This window comes from Periophthalmus magnuspinnatus, chromosome 7 (assembly GCF_009829125.3).
Source record: "Periophthalmus magnuspinnatus isolate fPerMag1 chromosome 7, fPerMag1.2.pri, whole genome shotgun sequence".
Taxonomy (NCBI): Eukaryota; Metazoa; Chordata; class Actinopteri; order Gobiiformes; family Gobiidae; genus Periophthalmus; species Periophthalmus magnuspinnatus.
Window position 1 is genome coordinate 7545647 of NC_047132.1, and position 19435 is coordinate 7565081.

At 38.0% G+C, this 19435-nt stretch overlaps 2 protein-coding genes across 7 annotated transcripts; both read left to right on the forward strand.

Annotated features, from left to right (window-relative positions):
• Positions 1–577: 577 nt before the first annotated feature.
• tfcp2 (transcription factor CP2) lies at positions 578–9805 on the forward strand. 6 transcript variants are annotated; one of them, XM_055223190.1, is made up of 17 exons: positions 581–921; positions 1451–1652; positions 2494–2645; positions 2722–2798; positions 2893–2998; positions 3276–3382; positions 3466–3618; positions 4099–4209; positions 4599–4687; positions 4783–4831; positions 5123–5185; positions 5608–5701; positions 5785–5875; positions 6488–6585; positions 7580–7722; positions 8110–8161; positions 8689–9805. In XM_055223190.1, the coding sequence occupies exons 2-17, from the start codon at positions 1531–1533 to the stop codon at positions 8724–8726; spliced, it is 1545 nt and encodes a 514-aa protein (XP_055079165.1). In that variant the 5' UTR covers positions 581–921; positions 1451–1530; the 3' UTR covers positions 8727–9805. The 6 variants fall into 6 exon arrangements, with proteins under 6 accessions (XP_033825514.1, XP_033825515.1, XP_055079165.1 ...); XM_055223188.1 differs by having other exon boundaries at positions 582–921; positions 4783–4843; XM_055223191.1 differs by having other exon boundaries at positions 588–921; positions 5126–5185.
• Positions 9806–11030: 1225 nt separating this feature from the next.
• On the forward strand, positions 11031–18988 carry csrnp2 (cysteine-serine-rich nuclear protein 2). The gene is made up of 5 exons (XM_033969628.2): positions 11031–11680; positions 14350–14522; positions 14906–15168; positions 16373–16669; positions 17527–18988. Exons 2-5 carry the CDS (start codon positions 14363–14365, stop codon positions 18340–18342), a joined length of 1536 nt encoding a protein of 511 aa, XP_033825519.1. The 5' UTR covers positions 11031–11680; positions 14350–14362; the 3' UTR covers positions 18343–18988.
• Positions 18989–19435: the final 447 nt, after the last annotated feature.

A 19435-nucleotide genomic window follows, 5' to 3' on the forward strand; every position in this document is an offset into this window, starting at 1 on the left:
TGCCTGTTGCTTGGAGTGAAAGAATGCACTTTGAGTGTCTTGAAAGGGGTTCAGGGGTGTCCAAACTTTTCTCATGAAGGGCCACATATAAAATCACAGACAAAGCCGAGGGCCGATTGAGGGCCATAGACTGGTCGCCAGTACAGTGAATACTTCAAATCTGTGTTATTATTACAAGTTAGACTGAACCACTAGACCTTTATTCATGTTTACATCCTCAATGGAACACATTAAATATTTGATAAGGGCTTGTTAAAGTAGATTTTCAGAAATATATAGTAAAAAGTACTGTTTAAAGTAAAATAGGCCAATTCACCTGGAAACTTGAGGGCCAAGAAAAATTGGTCCGAGGGCCGCATTTGGCCCCCGGGCCGCAGTTTGGACATGCCTGAAGGGGTTGAATCCAACACATTACTATTAAATAGATCGTGTCTGGTTTTTCAGGACCTATGAGTGGGTGGAAATTCTCAATGGGGAAAAGTCCTCAAAATGTCTTCTAAAGGCTATGGAAAGCTGATAACAATGAAAAATGCCAGAAGCACTTTCACACTTTAACAGTAGGTGGCAGTAGAGCGCCATCCCCTCACGTGCGCATTAGACCGATACAAAGAAGAAGATACTGAAACGGCAGCGTTATTTCTCTGATAAACAAACAAAAACTTAAACATACTTGTCATTTTTTACGGCTCGCATTTAGTTTATATTAAGTACATTTTGAATAGGCGTAATCGTGTGGGTGGAAAATTACGGGTATGTCTCACAGTGTTGATAACTTTCACTAAAGGCGAGGTTAGCTAACGTGGCTAAAAGCATACGCACTGTGATAACTCGACATGTTTTTTATTCTGGTGCTGAAGCCAAAAAGAGCGACATGATGGCGTGAAACTGTATTTGAAGAAGCTCAGATCATCTCGTTGAACGGTAGATATTATTTTTCATTTTTCTAATCTTTTTGTTGTCAATTATGATAGCTATTGTTTGTAAGTTGCAGCCAATGTGGTCGGGCTTCATTCACAATACCTGTGAAAGAGCTCACATTTATCCTTTTTTTCAATCTTAAGAAAATTATCCTTAATCAGTAGGAAAATAATCTAGTTGCGATTTTTTTCTGACAAGTATTGCGATTAGATTTGCTATATATGTTTACAAGTAGTATTCAGCGCACATTGTTAACAACTCAAGGGACATGGAATATATTGTAGGCCTTCTGTAATGAAGTAATACAGAAACATTTAGAATAAACTACAGGTGCAACAGGATTCAGGATGTCAATAAAAAATACAGTATATTTTTTGCATTATCTAAGTATCTGCAGCTTTGTGGTTTGATCATTAATTTAAATAACATTGTGATTGGACTGTGCAGCCCTATTAGTGAGTAGTCTTTATAACATTCACTTATCTCATTTGCAGAAGATATAATAACATGACTGCAATGTTATTGTCTTCAGGAACAGTGTGGATTGCTGGTGGTCCCGGGTAAAAACGCCTGTCTGAAGTGTTTTACTCTCTGTAGTCTCTCACTGGAGCCATGGCGTGGGCTCTGAAGTTGCCTCTCACGGATGAGGTGATCGAGTCCGGACTGGTGCAAGATTTTGATGCCAGTCTCTCGGGAATAGGCCAAGAGCTTGGAGCGGGAGCATACAGCATGAGGTACAGTAGAGCTATGTGTCAGTCAGATGGTGATTTTGTTTACTAGGACAGAAGCCTGAAGTGAGCGAGTTATTTTTAATGCAGTAAAAGTGTAGTAAAAGTACACTACTAGTCAAAAGTTTGGACACACCAAGATTTTTTTTTCCTTATTTTAACCACTTTCTAGCACTTTCTACATTTTATATATACATAGAAGACATGAAATATATGTGCCACATATATGGAATTATCTAACGAATAAAAAAGTTAAATAACTCAGCTGAATATATTTTTTTATGTTTTAATTCAAATACTCAAAGTAGCCAACCTTTGCTTTGTTGGCAGTACAGCAAACCCTTGGCCTTCTTTCAATGATCTTCTTGATGAATTCACATGGTTTTCACTTCACAGGTGTGCCGTGGCAGAGTCAAGAAATGCCAAAAGTGCAAAGCAATGGTCACAGAAAAAAAAAAAAAATCTAAAACATTATTTTTTGTTTGCTACATTCCATATGTGTCCATTCGTAATGTTGATGCCTTCAGTGAGACTCTACAATGGAAATAATAATGGAAATAAAGAAGAAACATAAATGGAAGTGTGGCCAAAGTTTTGACTGGTAGTCTGGGGTCTATTCATGAGGTTTGTAAATGACTGGGACAATTCCTCTGTTGAGGGGAGGAGCTGCTCACAGTTTAGTGACCATGGCATTCCAACCTCTCTCATGTTTGTCTTCTTGCTTCTGATAATGTATCTCCATAGCAACAGATAGCACAGCATCTGTTTTTTTGTTGCTGCAGATGTTTTTTTCTGTTTCATAACATCAAAATTCATTCAGTAATAGTAACTTTTCTCTTGTCTTCAGCGATGTCCTGGCACTTCCCATTTTCAAGCAGGAAGAGTCTAATCTCCCTCCAGACTCTGAGAATAAGATCCTTCCTTTTCAGTATGTACTGTGTGCAGCTACCTCCCCAGCAGTTAAGCTGCACGATGAGACACTCACCTACCTCAACCAGGGTCTGTGACAGAAGCATTAACACCATGTCCTTGAATGTTGTCTTATTTTCTAAACAAAATTCACTCTTGCTTTTAGGCCAGTCCTATGAAATTAGAATGCTTGACAATCGAAAAATTGGTGAACTCCCTGAAATCACTGGTAAAATGGTGAAGGTATGAAATATAGTTTTACCGTATAATTGATGTTGTTTGTGGGCACTTATGACCATACACAAACATGTTAAAAAGATGTATTGATATTTTTCAGAGCATTATTCGTGTGGTGTTTCATGACCGGCGGCTTCAGTACACAGAGCACCAGCAACTCGAGGGCTGGCGCTGGAACAGACCTGGAGATCGAATACTTGATCTTGGTGAGCACTAAAATATTGTAAAAAAACCAAACATTAAAACTAATTGACTATAGTTTCCTTGAATAAGATGTATAACAGCAATATTTGTTGAGGCACATTTTTTAAAATATTGATTACATTTTTCATATTATTGAAACAAAAATCTAACAAAAACAAAATAAAAAGCAGTGATTTGGTATTTTTCAGATGACACAAATAACACATATAACAAATACAAAAAAAATTTGAAGGTTAGGTGCATTCTTCCAAACTGTTAACTACTTTTTTTAAATTACAGATATTCCCTTGTCCGTCGGCATAATTGACCCAAGATCCAACCCCACTCAGCTCAACACTGTGGAGTTCCTGTGGGATCCATCAAAGAGGACCTCAGTTTTTATTCAGGTTCAAATTACTCAACCAACTCACTAATTTATATCATTACAATGTTTAAATGTCACGAACTATCAATGTTTTTATTGTTTTAGGTTCATTGCATCAGCACAGAATTTACAATGCGCAAACATGGCGGAGAAAAGGGCGTACCGTTTCGGGTTCAAATAGATACTTTTAAAGAGAATGAGAGCAGTGAATACACAGAGCATCTTCACTCAGCGTCCTGCCAAATCAAAGTCTTTAAGGTAAGATAAGTACTTTAATGCAGGTGTGTGTAAAATGGTGATCTACCGATACCAGTATTGATATCTGTGCTGATACTAGAAAATTTAATGGATCAGGTATCAATTCCTTATATGCTGATATTTCAGTCAGCCATTTTAACACGAACACATTTTTACCAACTTCAATCCAGTAAATATTCACATGCGGTACCTATTTTTTAAAGCTCAGAACCTACAGATTTAAGTCCCTGGGTTTATTATAAAATGCTTTTCTATTATTGTTGCTGTTATAGTGTATGCATAAAAATTCCAGCATATTATGGTGTTAAAGCTTCTTTTAGGAAGTTTAAATAAGATTAAGTGGTTTTAGGGAAAGTAACCTGGAATTGCTTGATATCGGGTATGGGCAGATTCCCAAAGCCCAAGTACCAAAACTGAAAATGGATTGGTGCATCCCTAGTGTAAACCATATGCTCTCTGATGTGCCTGTTGTTTTTTTAGCCCAAAGGTGCAGACAGGAAGCAGAAAACGGACAGGGAGAAGATGGAAAAGAGAGCACCACAAGAAAAGGAGAAGTATCAACCCTCTTACGAAACCACAATACTAACAGAGGTCAGAGCTTTTGACATTTAGCACAGTGGTTCTCAAACATTCCTGTAATGTTCAGTTGTTCCTGTAATGTTCAGCTGTATGATAATAAGCTTTTTGAGCAATAAAAACACATGTAATACAATAAATGCAAGATAAATTTTAAAATGTGATTCTACTGAATATCCCTGGACATCTCCATGGAGACAAACAGGTGGCATACCCTTCACCAGAAAAGTTTCACAGTGCACTTTTAAATGGACTAACATAAAGGAAGCTAACAATGTGAATAAAATTGATACGCATACTATCAAAGGTATCACAATTTGCATCCACAGACTGTTTGAGAACCACTGATCCGGTATACAACATAAATCAGCTCAAGAAATCAATTGGAGTGTTTTGTTTTGCAGTGCTCTCCTTGGCCTGAGGTGACGTATGTGAATAACTCTCCCTCTCCTGGCTTTAACAGCACTCACAACAGTTTTTCAATTTCTGAAGGGTAAGAGAAACGCTACTAAAACTAATGAATTATTATTTTATTATAAAAAATATGAAAGTTTGCTATTTAACATAATATCTTTATCCATTCTTTAGAAATGGATCACCCAGCCACCAGCCTGAACCTGTTATCCCGACTGCCGATGTAAGTCTTTGTGTAAGTGTTTTAACCCCAAAGCAATACAAGTTTACAATGAGTCTTGGAAACCGGTTTGAGTTTGATGTAACAGCCAAAGGGGAAGCTATGTACAATCTGTGAATATGATATCTTGCAGCAAGGAAATCACAATGTTAAGTTAGAGTAAAGATAATTGAAGATATTTTATATTTATCACAATTATTGCCACTATGAATGAAAAAACTGCTTTGTCTAGAATATTCCACAGTATGACATTAAACTTCTTCATCCACTTCTCTCCATCTCCATGGAGAAAAGCAGGTGACACCGCCAGGCCATATTATAGGTCAATTCTTTGGAGAGGCGACACAGAAATCTACTGTGAGTATTTTGAAGCAATAAAAACACCTGTAATTGAATTCATGAAAAATTTATATGTGTAATGTCATATTGTGGAACATTCCAGATAAGCAATAACATCTCCATGGACACAAGCAGTCAGCATGTGATAAGCATTATGTCAAAACAATTTCCCATTTCTCAGATTTTTTTTTTCTTAGACTGTGACCTAAAAAGAGTCGCAGTTTTGCTAATTTCTTAATGATATTTGTTGCTTCTAAAATTCTTAAAATAAACAATTGAATGACTTTAATAATCCAATTGTCAAATCTATTTAATATAAAATCTATCTAATCCAGACATTGCTTGTTTCGGCTCATTTGAGACACACTATTCATAGAACTTACCTATACACAGTATGCTTTATCTTGGTTTTCTCATTTTATTATTTGACTTTTTTGCAGAATTTGTTACCCACGGCAACACCTCAGGATGCTCAACAATGGCTCCTTCGAAATCGCTTCTCTCCCTTTAGTCGGCTTTTCACTAACTTCTCAGGTACAGTCTTCTTTTTCAGTGACCTCAAAATTAAATTAAAGATGAAAAATGAAAATGTCAAGTGTCTGTTTAATATGCCACAGGAGCAGACTTGTTGAAACTAACGAGGGAAGATGTGATCCAAATCTGTGGCCCAGCAGATGGCATAAGACTGTTCAATGCATTAAAGGGGCGGTATGTGGTCTTTTTTTGCGCAAAACACTAAAAATAACAAAATGGCAACTGCATTGCCCAATTCTCTAAAAGCAAAAGGAGTATTCATATGAATTTTTGGGCACACGTTTAGCTTTAGAACATCTTGTACACTTTGAGGGAAAAAATATACTCATAGAATATACTCATAGAATAGAAGAATAATGTTTGGTACCCCACCCTTTAAAGATTATATATTTTGTTTTTCCTTCTGTTTTAATGTTGAGTGAAATCTTACTTGGTAACATGATTTCAGATTGTAATAGATTTAAGCATCATCATTTTTAAGATAAGATATGCCTTTATTAGTCCCACAGTGGGAAATTCCAGTATTGCACTGCACAGTTAAAGAACAGAAGGAAAATGGTACATGCAATAAAACAAGATAATAGATAAATAGCTTAAAATAATTTTAAAAATAGACTTAAAAATAAACTAAAAATAAACTCTAATGTAACATCTCTGTAACTAATCTTTTTAATCTCATTTTAATCAAAAGGAATGTTTTTTTATCTGGTCAACGGCTAAGTTAAATGACCTTAAAACAACTTAACCAAAAAAACATTTCTTCATTATCTGTTGTTTGTGTTGCAGGGTGGTGCGTCCCAGACTGACCATTTACGTCTGTCAGGAGTCTCAGCAGTCACCAGATCAATCAAAACATGAGAACGGAGATGCTGCAGCTTTTTTTGGTCAGTGATCTTTTAATCTATATTTATTACACCTTTTAGCACATTGTATGAAAAACTAAATGTTTGGACAAAATTGAAAAACAAACCCCAATCATTGAGGTATAGAGTACCCACAAGGTTGCTGATATTATATATAAGACATAGACCACATTTCACACCAAGTACCACCAAGACAATATGTGGCTTTAGGAGTAGAAGGACCAAACCAGGACTGTATCAGTTCAGTTCAAATTGAGGATAAACATGGTCTAAAATAAGACTATTGTAGTTAAAAAAGTTCTAAACAATTATTAACTCAAGGGAAGACGGAAACGGCAAAGATTTATCTCTAAAGCTCACGCTGCTAATTTAACCCTTCTATAAGTTGGTACAGTATGTCCTCTTTGTCTTGTGTATTTGACCAACATTTAAACCAGTGTCTCTGGGCAAAGTTTGGAGCAGAGAGCCACCGCAGAGTAACATCTAAGGACCTCTCTTTAGGATCTTGGTCCAGAAAACCTATTTAACTGATTCAATTTGGGGGAGTTATGTCGCTCCTACATTGCAGGTAGTATTCACAAGACTTGCACACACATCACATCAAATTAGAACCTAAATTGGACTAAATTTGGAACTGAACCTGGGACTAAATCTGGGACAAGAGCATTACAAAACCAGGCCTAAAATATTAAAAAAACAAGTCTACATCAGGACTTAACAGGTCTCAAACCAGGACCACAATATTCATGATTTCAGCTTCCTGTTTATAGGTGCCATTTTAGGTGCTTTTCACCTTTCAAAAGATACATGACTTTATTTTAAATAGTTAATTTCTATGACAACACTACACATCTTTTATTTCTTTGAAACCCATGGCTAGGATGCAGTTACCAGCTAGTCTTGATAATTGCCTGTACATTACAACTGGATGCCTCTCCTTCATTCATTTAGTATCATAACATCATTATCATAACATATTAGCAAATTATTATTTTTAAATTTACTCTGCCCACAGTATATCACGCCATTTACCTGGAGGAGCTCACTGCGACCGAACTGACTGAGAAAATTGCACAGCTCTTCAACATCTCGCCCAGACAAATAAACCAGATCTTCAAACAAGGCCCGACCGGCATTCATGTACTGGTCAGTGACGAGGTAAGGACAGCGCTGAACTTTTTATTGAAATATTGGTCTGCTTGTAATATTAATATTAGAGATAGACTGGGCAGATATTTGCACTTTTTAGCACATCGGTTTTCAGCCTTGAATCTCCAGCGTAGGCGTGTTGTTTCGGCTGACCACCTGACTAAAGAAGAGACCTTCAGCATTTGAACAGTTTAATGCAAAGACGGCACTGCTCTCTACTGCGCTGCTCTCTGATGAGTTTGTAGCGGATGAGTTTGTTGCTCAAATTATATAATTTTGGTAAAAATTATCAAAATCTGCCCAAAACTATCAGCAGAGCTTATCGGCTATCAGTTTCTCTGGAAACAAACGTTCTCTAATAATTACCATGTGTTGTTGTCTCCATTTTATTTACAGATGATCCAGAACTTTCAGGATGAAGTCTGTTTTGTTCTGGACACGATGAAAGGTATTTGGGTGTCACTAATAAGAACATAACAATTTTATTATGATTTCTATTACAATACCTTTTCTCTAAAAATGTCTCAACACAGTCTTTGCTCACCTTTCATATATAGATTATGATATTAAAGGTCCACTGTGCAACTTTACTTGCTTGTCTCTAGGGAGATGTTTTGCCTGAAACTTAACTTGCATTAATTCAGACACAGTTCAGTTGAAAAACAGGAACTTGGTCTTGTTTGTGCACCTGCTTGGGTCCATGGAGATAGATAATTTTAATACCATACTTTGGAACATTCCAGTCCTTCTGAAAGTTTCCTGTGCTCATTTGACTATGCTGCTGAAACAAAACTATGTATTCTAGACCCAGGACTTTAACATTGTGTACATTTATAATAGAAGAAAAATACTTTTGATATTAACAATGTTTTCAATATTGTGACATTTCTAGCAGCTCAGTTATAAAACTAAAAAAGCAAGTATTGCCTGGATAACTCCACAATTTCTTACTATGTGATTTTCACTTTTTTGTAGATGAAACCAGTGATGGCTACCACATCATCCTAAAGTGATGTACAGGCAGAAAAAGAATAGAGAAATCCTGCTCTTTTGTGTAGACCTGGTCCAGTGTGCCCCTCCAGAGCTCCATGGGGCTAAAGCTGGTCCTGGGACAAAGGGAGAAAGCCCAAAGGTCGTGTTTTGAGGCTGTGGTTGCATCCAAAACTCTGCTCCTCTCCTCTGCTCCTCTCCTCTGCTCCTATGACTCTTCTAAAGGAGAGGCTCTCTTACTGCCTTGAAATGACTTTTGCCCATTTTGTCCTTAATGTTTTTTCAGCTGCTGTATGTTTTTTACCATGTCGTTTAAAAGCACAAAAACCTTACACCACAAAAAATATTATCTAAATTAAAATTACTTGAATTCAGAGTTGACTGATTTTGGCAAGTTTGACTTTATTTACAAACGAGGCCTTGATGAGAATATTTGGCCTGTAAGATATTTCTAAGTGATGTGTAGACATTTGTTAAGGTTGCTACAGTGTAGTAATTACTTTTCCTATTGTAACAAGCACAAGCCCCAGTACAGTGACCAGGGGCGGACAATGGATGTGTCTTGCTTAAGGACACAGCAACAGCTCAGTTTTATCAATTTTTTTGTGTCAAATGCATGTTTTATAGCCTGAAATCCACACTGATTCTTTCTGTATAGTCTACATAGAAGATCTCTCAGTCTTTTTCAGTCCTGTTGTATTGTTCCCTTAGCTCGTCCCTTGTAAGCAGTCATGTTTGTTTTGATACACCAGACCATGCGTGTCCCTGATCAGCTCATCCACCTGCCCTCAAAACTCTAGAGAAGTATCGGAGAAGCAAATTGTAGTTTGAGTACTAAGTCGAAATATCTACAGAAATCTAACCATTTGGATTCAATGTAAATATCAGTCTGAATTCAAGACATTTTAAAGAATGTTCCACAGTACACCATTAAATGCATCTATCCAACATCTATTTAATTAGTTTTTAATGCTCAAAACCACTGTGTAGTCTGCATGGAGATGAACACTCTTAATGACATACTGTAGAACATTCTAGGCAAAGCAATAGCAACTCTGTGGACACAAGTATTTGGTAAATGTTCAGATGTCAAACACTCAAAGTCCTCCAACTATTACAACCTTAAATGTTGTCTTCAGTGGATGTTGAATCTTGTTGAAGTTTTAAAAACTGATTTCGCACACTGTTAAAGTTTTTTATTATTTTATTTTATTTTACAAGCCTCTCAGATAATTATATAAATGATTTAATACACTGTCCTTTATCGTAATAACAGTGGCTTCACCAGCAAAGCTATAACCCAAGTTCATGTGCTTCCTCTTCTGGCAATTAGTACATGACTGACCGTGTTGCAATATTGTTCATTTTAATCATAAATTGCCTTTTAATAGCCATGTTTGATCATTTGTTAACGCTCTCAACACCTCTTCCTTCATTATAGTTTCTGTTTGACATGAAATGAAAAAACTAAACGTATTGCGTATGTGAATGTGGTCTCTTTATGTTCATTGTCCATTTTACTGCTTGTAGAAAACCAATGCACTTACCCTCTCCTCAACATTAAACACATAGAAGTTACAAATGTTTCATAATCGAATGACATGACAAATTGTAAAGGTCCTGTATTATATTGATTGTCAAATAAGCAAAAATATTCAGTGTTTAAATATTATAATTATATTTGGCAACACTTAAGTTGAGGGATCAGACATCAGCTGCTAACAAAGTGGCAACTGGTATGATAGCAATTAGTATTTATAAAACGCATATTAAAGACCAGCATTATTAGCAACTGTTGCTAATAATGCTATTGAATAATGATCAAATGTATTCATGGGAAGTTTTTGGCTATTTGAATACTTGTGAAATATAGCCTATAGCAAAATATGTTGGCCATAGACAAAAAGCATTTATATGTACTTAACAAAGATACTAAAAAATACTTACAACAATGTATTTAAGCACACATTATGCACGTTTACTATTAGTTGGCCAATAATATGTAGCCTCTAAATTAAAGTGTTCATTTAGGTTATTTTATTTGCTACAGCCTATTCTATCATTTTATGTAATTGTAATTAAAACACTCAAACATTTAACAGTCAACTTTGTAACTCATCTGATATGGCTGGTAACTTTTGAAATACAATTTGGTCAATCTCAAATGATGATAGCCTCACTGTATAATTTATCTATTTAAACGGATTGTACTGAACGGGCTGCTACACTACAACTCCCAGCATGCTCCTGCGCACACGTGGCCATGACGTCATGTGGGTATATAAAGGGCTGCAAGGAGAGGAAAAAAATCTTCCTCCATTGTTACACTGTAACAACCGGGGCCGGGGCGAAACGGGGAGAAAAGCGTCTTCTCGTTGGAAAATCCTGCAACGAACTGGCACCAAATTACACCAACGGGACCGCGTTAAAACGGGAGGACAACGAGAGGAAAGCACGCGACCCAACCCGGCCCGGGCACGCGGAGGATAAGCGAACACAGATGTCAGCGGATTTGACCATTTTCTCCCAAATCAAAGACTCTGCCCCTAGTAAGAAGAAGACGCCGGCTTGTGCGTAATAATTAAACCATTCTGGAAATGTTGGATACGAATCGGTGCATTAGAGGACTTTCTAACCTGCTGTCTGTCTTTTAATAAACCAGGAATGCATCATTTATATCAGCCGTGCAGGTCTTACGGGCTGTCAGTAGTACATTTAAGCCATTGTTGAGAATAGAACAATGACCTCAGAGCTTTGGTGACTTTACAACGCCTTTTACGCATTGCATTTTGACAATCAGTGAAGCTTGGGTGCGCTTGGGTGCTGTCTAGTTGCTCGGATCACAGTTAAAGTATTTTTTGGCACGCACAAAACTGCTCCTAGGGCGTCGCAAGATTCATGACCAGCGCGTCTTGGCAAAAAGAAACGACCTTCTACTACGTCTCGCCTGGAATAAGGGTCCCCTTCACTTCACCAGGTAAGGAGATGGTGTAGTGTTGCGTTTACCGGGCGCTTTGCCATTGTGCGCCTGGCTGTATGGGTCTGTCTTTTGTATCTGTGTGTGTCTGTGTGTGTGTGTGCGTGTGTGTGTGGTGAAACCGGGGGGCTGCTATAGGTTTTGTGAAAGGGGAGGGGGTGGTCGAAACATTTTCCTGACAGATAACATCTAACCTCCCCCCCCCAACACAGCTGCAACTGGCCTAAAGGTGCACAGGTCCAGAAGTTATGTGACAGCGTTTGACCCAAAGCTAAACGCAAGAAACAATGATCTGTAAACCACTTAAGCTTAAATTTCACCAGACCTTTTGTGCATTGATCTGCACTAAAGATACAGGATACTGCTGGGTAATAGGTCTATATGTTAGTCATAAATATGTTATTGCAATGTCTAACTAAAGCCTATTACAATGCAATCAGGTCAGTTACAACAAACCTTCATGCAAGTTCTACACTGAGGTTAATAGATAAACAAAGTATTATGCATTTGAATTGGCTAGTAGTTTACAAATAACTTTCACTGTGGATAATTAGGTATGTGTCATTGTCCAACATGAATAGGCTAATTAAATTATAACAGTAGGCCTATTATAATAAAACAGACCTATATATATACACGACAACCCCATGCAAACTGTATTGACTATTAAACTGTCAACACTGAGGTTTAGATTTGAATATCATTGAAAAAATAACTTTCACTTTGGGCGATTGCCTGCACTTTACATCACAACACTAATTACTCAAAGGTAAATTGTTGTTTAGGAGCATTATGGGTGTGAAGATGTATTGATGAATGGATTTTAGGATGCACTGACATTGTAAATGCCTCGTAATTGGATGGAACAGTGTTAACAAAAGGTTGTAATGTAGAATGACAGACAGGTCTTGTTACCACAACCATGTAATTACTATGCATTTTGATTCAGATATGTTCACACTTTGGGGTGAGTCCAGTTTAGTCTTAATGTAGGCTTGGTTTGGTCCTTTTCTAGTCCTGGTTTAGTTTGAATTTAATCTCATTTTAATCCCAGTCTTAATGTGGTTTATGTAAAAGAGTGAACGTGCCCTTAGCTACTTGTCTAATGATATTACATAAAGCTAATACAGTGACAAGTGTGTAGGCCTGTTAATATCATTCTCATGGTGTTGTTGGCCTGTTTGCTTATGAGTTTCACTTAAATTGTGACGTCCCATTTAATACATAATCATAATTTATTTTTTTGGGGAGGAATTGCGCAGTTTGCAGTGTTCTGGTGCATTGGCATGGTGGACTTACCTGACTGCATAATTTTAGTGTTATAACCGATCTATATTTTACATGTTGCTGTCATGGGAAGCAGAGGAAAGATTTTGTCAGGGCTGTTCACTGCTTGCTTACACTGCTTGCTGAGTTGCCATGGAGACGTTGTGGGACTCGATGATTTCAAAGTGCGAGCCTGATGAAGCCTGAATACAGATGAAAGAGACAACACAAAAGCTTGCGTTGAATTCATTTAATTGTAGACCTAAATTGACAATATAATTTTGGCACAGTAACCTATTTATTATGTAGGTCGCAGTAGTGTTGTCACGATACTAAAATTTCAAACTCGATTTCGACACTAATGAGTAGACTCAATACTCAATACTGATTCATGATGATAATAAGTACCCTCTTTATTTAGACAATAGAATGTAATTTTCAACATTAAACCATAGTGCTTTTTTATAATACCATGTGGTCTGACACAGCTTCTAAGGATATTCAGGAAACTTAAATTTCTGTGATGTGACTTTTTTAGTATTGTTATTAATTCAAATGAGTACCAGTTTTATTATCGATTAATATCTGATTTTTGATACTTTTGACAACCCTTGGCTGCAGGGGAAGGGAGAACGAGTTAGTTTCCAGAGTTTTTGTAGGTTACTGGCGTATTGGCCATATGCACATACATATCTCACAGGTTGTCTCAGTATTTTTGTGTTTACCGTGAATGTAAAACGAAACCGGGTCTTAACATGGGCTAAACTAGGACCTGAACAAACTCAAGGCTCAGATGGAGTGGTTTTCTTGTATTGTAACTAGAAGGTTCAGTCCCTACTCTGGTCACATAGTGTAGCTTATTATTATGTCCCTGTTAAAAACACTTTTAACATGAAGCAACTTAGAAAGCAAAAACTGCTCTATATTAGTTGTTATTTACTGTTTGGTTAAAAGTGCATTAAGTAACTTTTCCAGAAGGAGATGTCTCCATGGAGATGTTATTGCTTTGTCTAGAAGGTTCCACTGTATGACATTGAATTGATCTATTTTGCATTTATGTATTTCATTAAGGTGTTTTTATTGATTAGAAATACCTTGAAAAACATGCATTTGTCTCTTGCCACAGATCTGACCTGGAGCTTGACCAGTTTGTCTCCTTGGAGATAGATAGGCAATGCAATAACCATGGACACAAACAGGTGGCACCCTCCACCCGAAAAGTTACATAGTGCACCTTTAACCCAACCAAGTCAATAACAACTTTCCATTCAGGGATGATAAATTGTACCTTAACCTTAACAGTTCGAAACCAGGTGTCTTAATAAAATGGACCTGTATATTCTGTGTATTCTGTTTCTGTGCAGTCTGTTTTTGACATGTATTGTGCTTCCTGCCTCCCGCAGACATAGTGTTTCCATGGAGACAGGAGCGTCCCTCGGCCTGAAAAGACGATATGAAGAGGTGGACCAGGGCTCTCCGTTCTCGCTCACGCCAAAGGACTCAGACGATGACATCTCCAGCAGCGACAGTGCAGACAGCTGCGATAGCCTCAACCCCCCATCCAGTTCATTCACACGTAAGGGACTAAAAGAATGGATCATTCATTTTTTCTAAGATTATAATTAACACTTTATTAATTAATAAGACTGCAGTTATTTAGAGGTTGTATGTCCTCTGCAAAAAACAAAACCATCTTCTCTTTTTATAGAAAAATCCTGTTGTACCTGTAGTTTACGCCTCTAGAGGCATGCTCTAAAATTCATGGGATTCTTGATATTGAGTTGAATCCAGTGGAAAAATCCAAAAGTCCATTATTACAAAATATTTATCCATCCTAACCACATAATATGCTTGATGATTATTGATATAATTTACCTGCACCATCTCAGTTTATCACTACAAGAGAATGCTGTGGTCACATGATTAAAGGTTTCAAATCTGTTCTATTTCTCCCATCAGCCACATCTATTCTCAGACGACACAAACCATCTCCGGGGGGTAAGAGAGTGAGGTTCGATGTGGTGACGGTATATTACTTCCCCCGGAGGCAGGGCTTCACCAGCGTGCCCAGTCAGGGGGGCAGTTCTTTGGGCATGGCTCGCCACCACTGCTCCATCAGACACTACACTCTGGGCGAGTTCGCTCGAGAACAGGAGTCCAGCCACAGACACACCCTCCGCCAGCACCTACGACAGGAGAAGCTCAATGCACGCAAGATGAAGGTAACAACATGTACTTTTACCTAAGGCTGTGCAATTAACTTAAATGTACCTGTGATTCAGTTATTTCTGATTATCAATAGTAGCGTTGTAGACCTTAAGTCGTTTCATCGATTAATCGGTCGATGGACGACAGCAGAACGGTGAAGTTGAATTAGTTGAAATATCTGTATTTTTTGTAATTATATGTAAAAACACAGATCAAACTCATTTAATCTGTCTTTATATGAATACATTGTGTCTAGTATTATTATTCTGTATAGATAATTGTTTTTGCATAATCTCCCTGCAGGTGTGGTCTTGTGAGTGGAGTTTGGGTCAGATACATAGACATACGTAATAGTTTTGAGAGCTTATACCACACCCCTTTTTTAGTCAACTACAGCCCTAATCAATGATATGTATTTTTGATCAAGACGTCTACAGTAAGTTGTCTGTCATATTAATCAATAAAAGCTTTTAATAAGACCAAATAAAAGTAATCACGAGGCCTATTTTTACCTGTCTACTTGTCTATGAAGGTGGTGTATGAAGGTGGGTAGTTAGTGGTTTTACTTTTGCCCCTGTTTCTTGTTAGTGAATATAATAATATAATAATAGGGTGAGTCATATGACAAAATGTCTTTTTTCATATTGTTAAGCACTTGAATACAGTATGAATATTTCTTTAGCAAGTAACCTGCCTTTTTAATATTAATGGCTGTTCTGTGGTTTTTGTTTTCTCTTTAGGATATATTTTGAATTCTTCATAACCTAGATAAACATTTTCTTTAGAATTTTGCAACCTTTTCAGCCTATACAAAGCTGAAATGTGTCACAGAAAGGAGGATGAAGGGCATTATCGTTATTATTTTTATACTATTGCGCAGTATGTTGGCATAGTTCTTAATAGGTAGTAGAGTAATGTGACATGAAATGATGTGTTAATTTATGTATCTGTGTGTGTTGGGTACACTATGATAAAATGTATGATAAAAATAAGCATAACGCACCTCAAAACACATAGACAGTTTCATTTTTTCATCTTTCTATGTGCTTGATGTACTAGAAAACCTTTGGGGGCCCCCCCTGCAGTACCTCTGATGCCACCCAGGGGGTCCCGGACCCTTTTGGGAGCCATTGTCCTAGACGCTACACAGAATAATAAAGGTTGGGAGCCGCTGTTGTACACCAAGCATTAGCCTCATAGCAATCCTCTGCTCCACAGCTGACGCGTAATGGCACAGTGGAGTGTGCCCAGGCGGACCTCCTGACGTTGGACGATGTTTCAGACGAGGACCTGGACGTGGACGGTCTGGAGGTGGACGACTGCTTCTTCCTTCAGCCATTGCCCACGAAGAGACGGCGCGCGCTGCTCCGAGCCTCGGGCATTAACCGCATCGATGCACGGGAGAAGGCCGAGCTCCGTGCCCTTCGCCTGTCCCGAGAGGAGTGTGGGTGTGACTGCCGCCTCTACTGTGACCCGAGACATTGTGGGTGCAGCCAGGCGGGGATTAAGTGCCAGGTAAGTGGGATGGGCTGTATAAGGTTTTGTTATTGAAATGTCAGGCCAAAACCAGTAAACTACATATGATTGAAACTAAATTATTTCTTTTTTATTTGAATAGGGGCAAATACAACAAATATAGATTAACAATTAACTAATCTGATGCGGGTGTTTATAGCCCAGGCCAATTTGCAACACCAGTCCCCACAATGGCTTTTAAAATGTTCAGATTTCACTAAAAAGCAATGGGATTATTTGTAGAAAAAGATAAATACAGTGAATTTGTCTTGGCTACATTCCTACATATTTACAGGTAGATGTTTGTGCATTACCTTGTTTTTAGGCATCCCTTTAATGAATAAATACACAAATATATTACAATAATGCTAATGCTTCTGTCCAAATTTTAATAATGTTTTTACGTGAAGTTTCAATCATGGCTTTGTTTGGACTATATTAGAAAGGTCATTCCTGGTTTGTTTCTGATCTAGTTTGTGGTGGTAAAAAAATAACAAAGGGAAAAATCTGTCTGTCTGTTTTGGATTATCACTGAAGCTCTAGTAGTAGCAAGAGTTGTTTTATTACACAGTATTGCTCAGCTTCTGAGGTTTTCTAATTTTTATATTTACACATGACAGCAGAGAGCCATTGTCGGGAGAGATCTAAGTTCACTGTCCAAGAGTAGTCCAGGCTGGTCATCTGGACAGTGTTTTTAAATCAATCAATTCAAAAAGAAAATCCTACTTTAATCAGAAATTATGGGATTGCCTCCTCAAACCTTGGTCAAAAGCTTGCAAAAAAACAAAACAAACACTATATGAATTCATTATTATTATTATTGTTATTAAACTGTATTTAATTCCTCTCTTCCTCAGGTGGACCGCATGTCTTTCCCGTGTGGCTGCTCCAGAGACGGCTGTGGCAACATGGCTGGTCGTATTGAGTTCAACCCTCTCCGCGTCCGCACACACTACCTGCATACCATCATGAAACTGGACTCAGAACGAAGAAAAATACACCTACATCACGCAACCGAAGACCACTTTTCCCAATCCCAACCCACCCTCACCCCTCTCCGCCCTGTATCTCCAGACCAGTGCTCCTCAATGTCAAGCGCAGACAGTGAACTACAACAACTGGAGGTTGAGGAAGCGGTAGAAATTCAAGATGTTTTGGATGAGCGTGATATACTGGAGCGAGAAAACGAGACCGCTGTGCTACATCTGCAAAGTGCCGAGGAGCAGGAGAGGAGGAAGAGAGAGGAGCTAGAGGGCGCTATAGAGCAGGAATTAACAAGACAAGCGGAGGTAGCGTCCATGGAGGAGGTGCTATTGCAAGGTCCTTTTCCTACAGGCGCTACTGTCCTCTGCATCACCGAAAATCAAGAAGAAACACCGTATAACAAGGAAGAATTGCTGTACTACCAACTTAGTCCTATAGAAGCAGGTGCGTTCGAGACCCTTCCGCAAGAAGAGGAGGGGTGCGTACTCACGGGGCAAAATCTGGGGCAAATTCAACAAGAAGACGTAAAAACAGCCGAGGAGGTGAATTCCTTCCAAAATACAATTAGCACAAAACAGGATATAGAAGATCTTAAATGTATTGAGAATTGTAGACCACCAAGCCCTCAGCTTAGCCCACCTTTAAACCAGTGCCAAGATCATACCCGCTTGGACCAAGAAGTTTACTAGCATTTCAGCATATGTTTGCACAATAGCTTAATCTATGATGAATTAATATCACCTTTTCAACATTCATTACAGCTTTGACAATAATAGGCTGCGATCTCCATAGCGACTTGTGAATTCAGTGAAATATATGACGTAACATGGGAGCGCGCATTGGCAAAACAGTAGAAATGTTTGTTATTTTGTTCGTGTTGAAGAATGCAGCCTTATTATTTCAGAAAAGAGATTAAGCAAAACAAAGATTAAGAAAAAAGCAAAAAAAACATAAAAAAAAAAAAAAGGCGGAAACCCATTTGAACTTGAATGCTGACGCAAGCCTTTGGTCAAGAGATGAAAAGAACTCTACACAAACTGTCTCATTCCCATTGAAACGTCTGGCGTCTGGCGGCTGTCGTCGAACCAAATCAAGTGAAAGTATCCTCCGCTGAACATAGACCTTATAATCCTGGAAATACTTGTTTTTCGTGTACTGTATTCGCATTATGTGAGACTGACAAATGTGTTTTTATTTTATTTTGTGTATGCACATCGAGAGGACTGGTGTGGCTCTACTGGGCATGAAATAGGGCTGCAAGATATTCAGTAACTATCGCTGAATTGTGAGATCACGTTTGCGTTATTTTATCGTTGACACAGTAAGATCGCGTGATTTAAATGAGAAATGTAAATAAGTTTGATCACTAATTACGCTGTGTCAAGTCAGACCTTACCATAGACTGAAGCGAGACTTATAACAACATTTATTTAAGGCAATAATTACTAACTTAATTTGGGAAGTCACACTGTTGGACCTTTTATCGTACATCACTGCTTACTGCTCTACCGTATTGCAGTTAACAAGCGTAACTTACCACAAAATTGAAAAGATGTGATTGTCTGAGAAGTTAAATGTGAACCCCTGTAACTAATTAGAAAAAATAATTGAAGAGCTAACGGGGAGAACACATTTTAACAGCTCTACGTGGTCTTTAAAATTGTTGACAATAAGAATTACATTGCATTATTGGACAATATTAACAGTATTGTTCTCATATATTTCGCAGCCCTATACTCTGAGTGAAGGTCCGACCAGGAGCAGTAGACTGGTTCTCGTCAA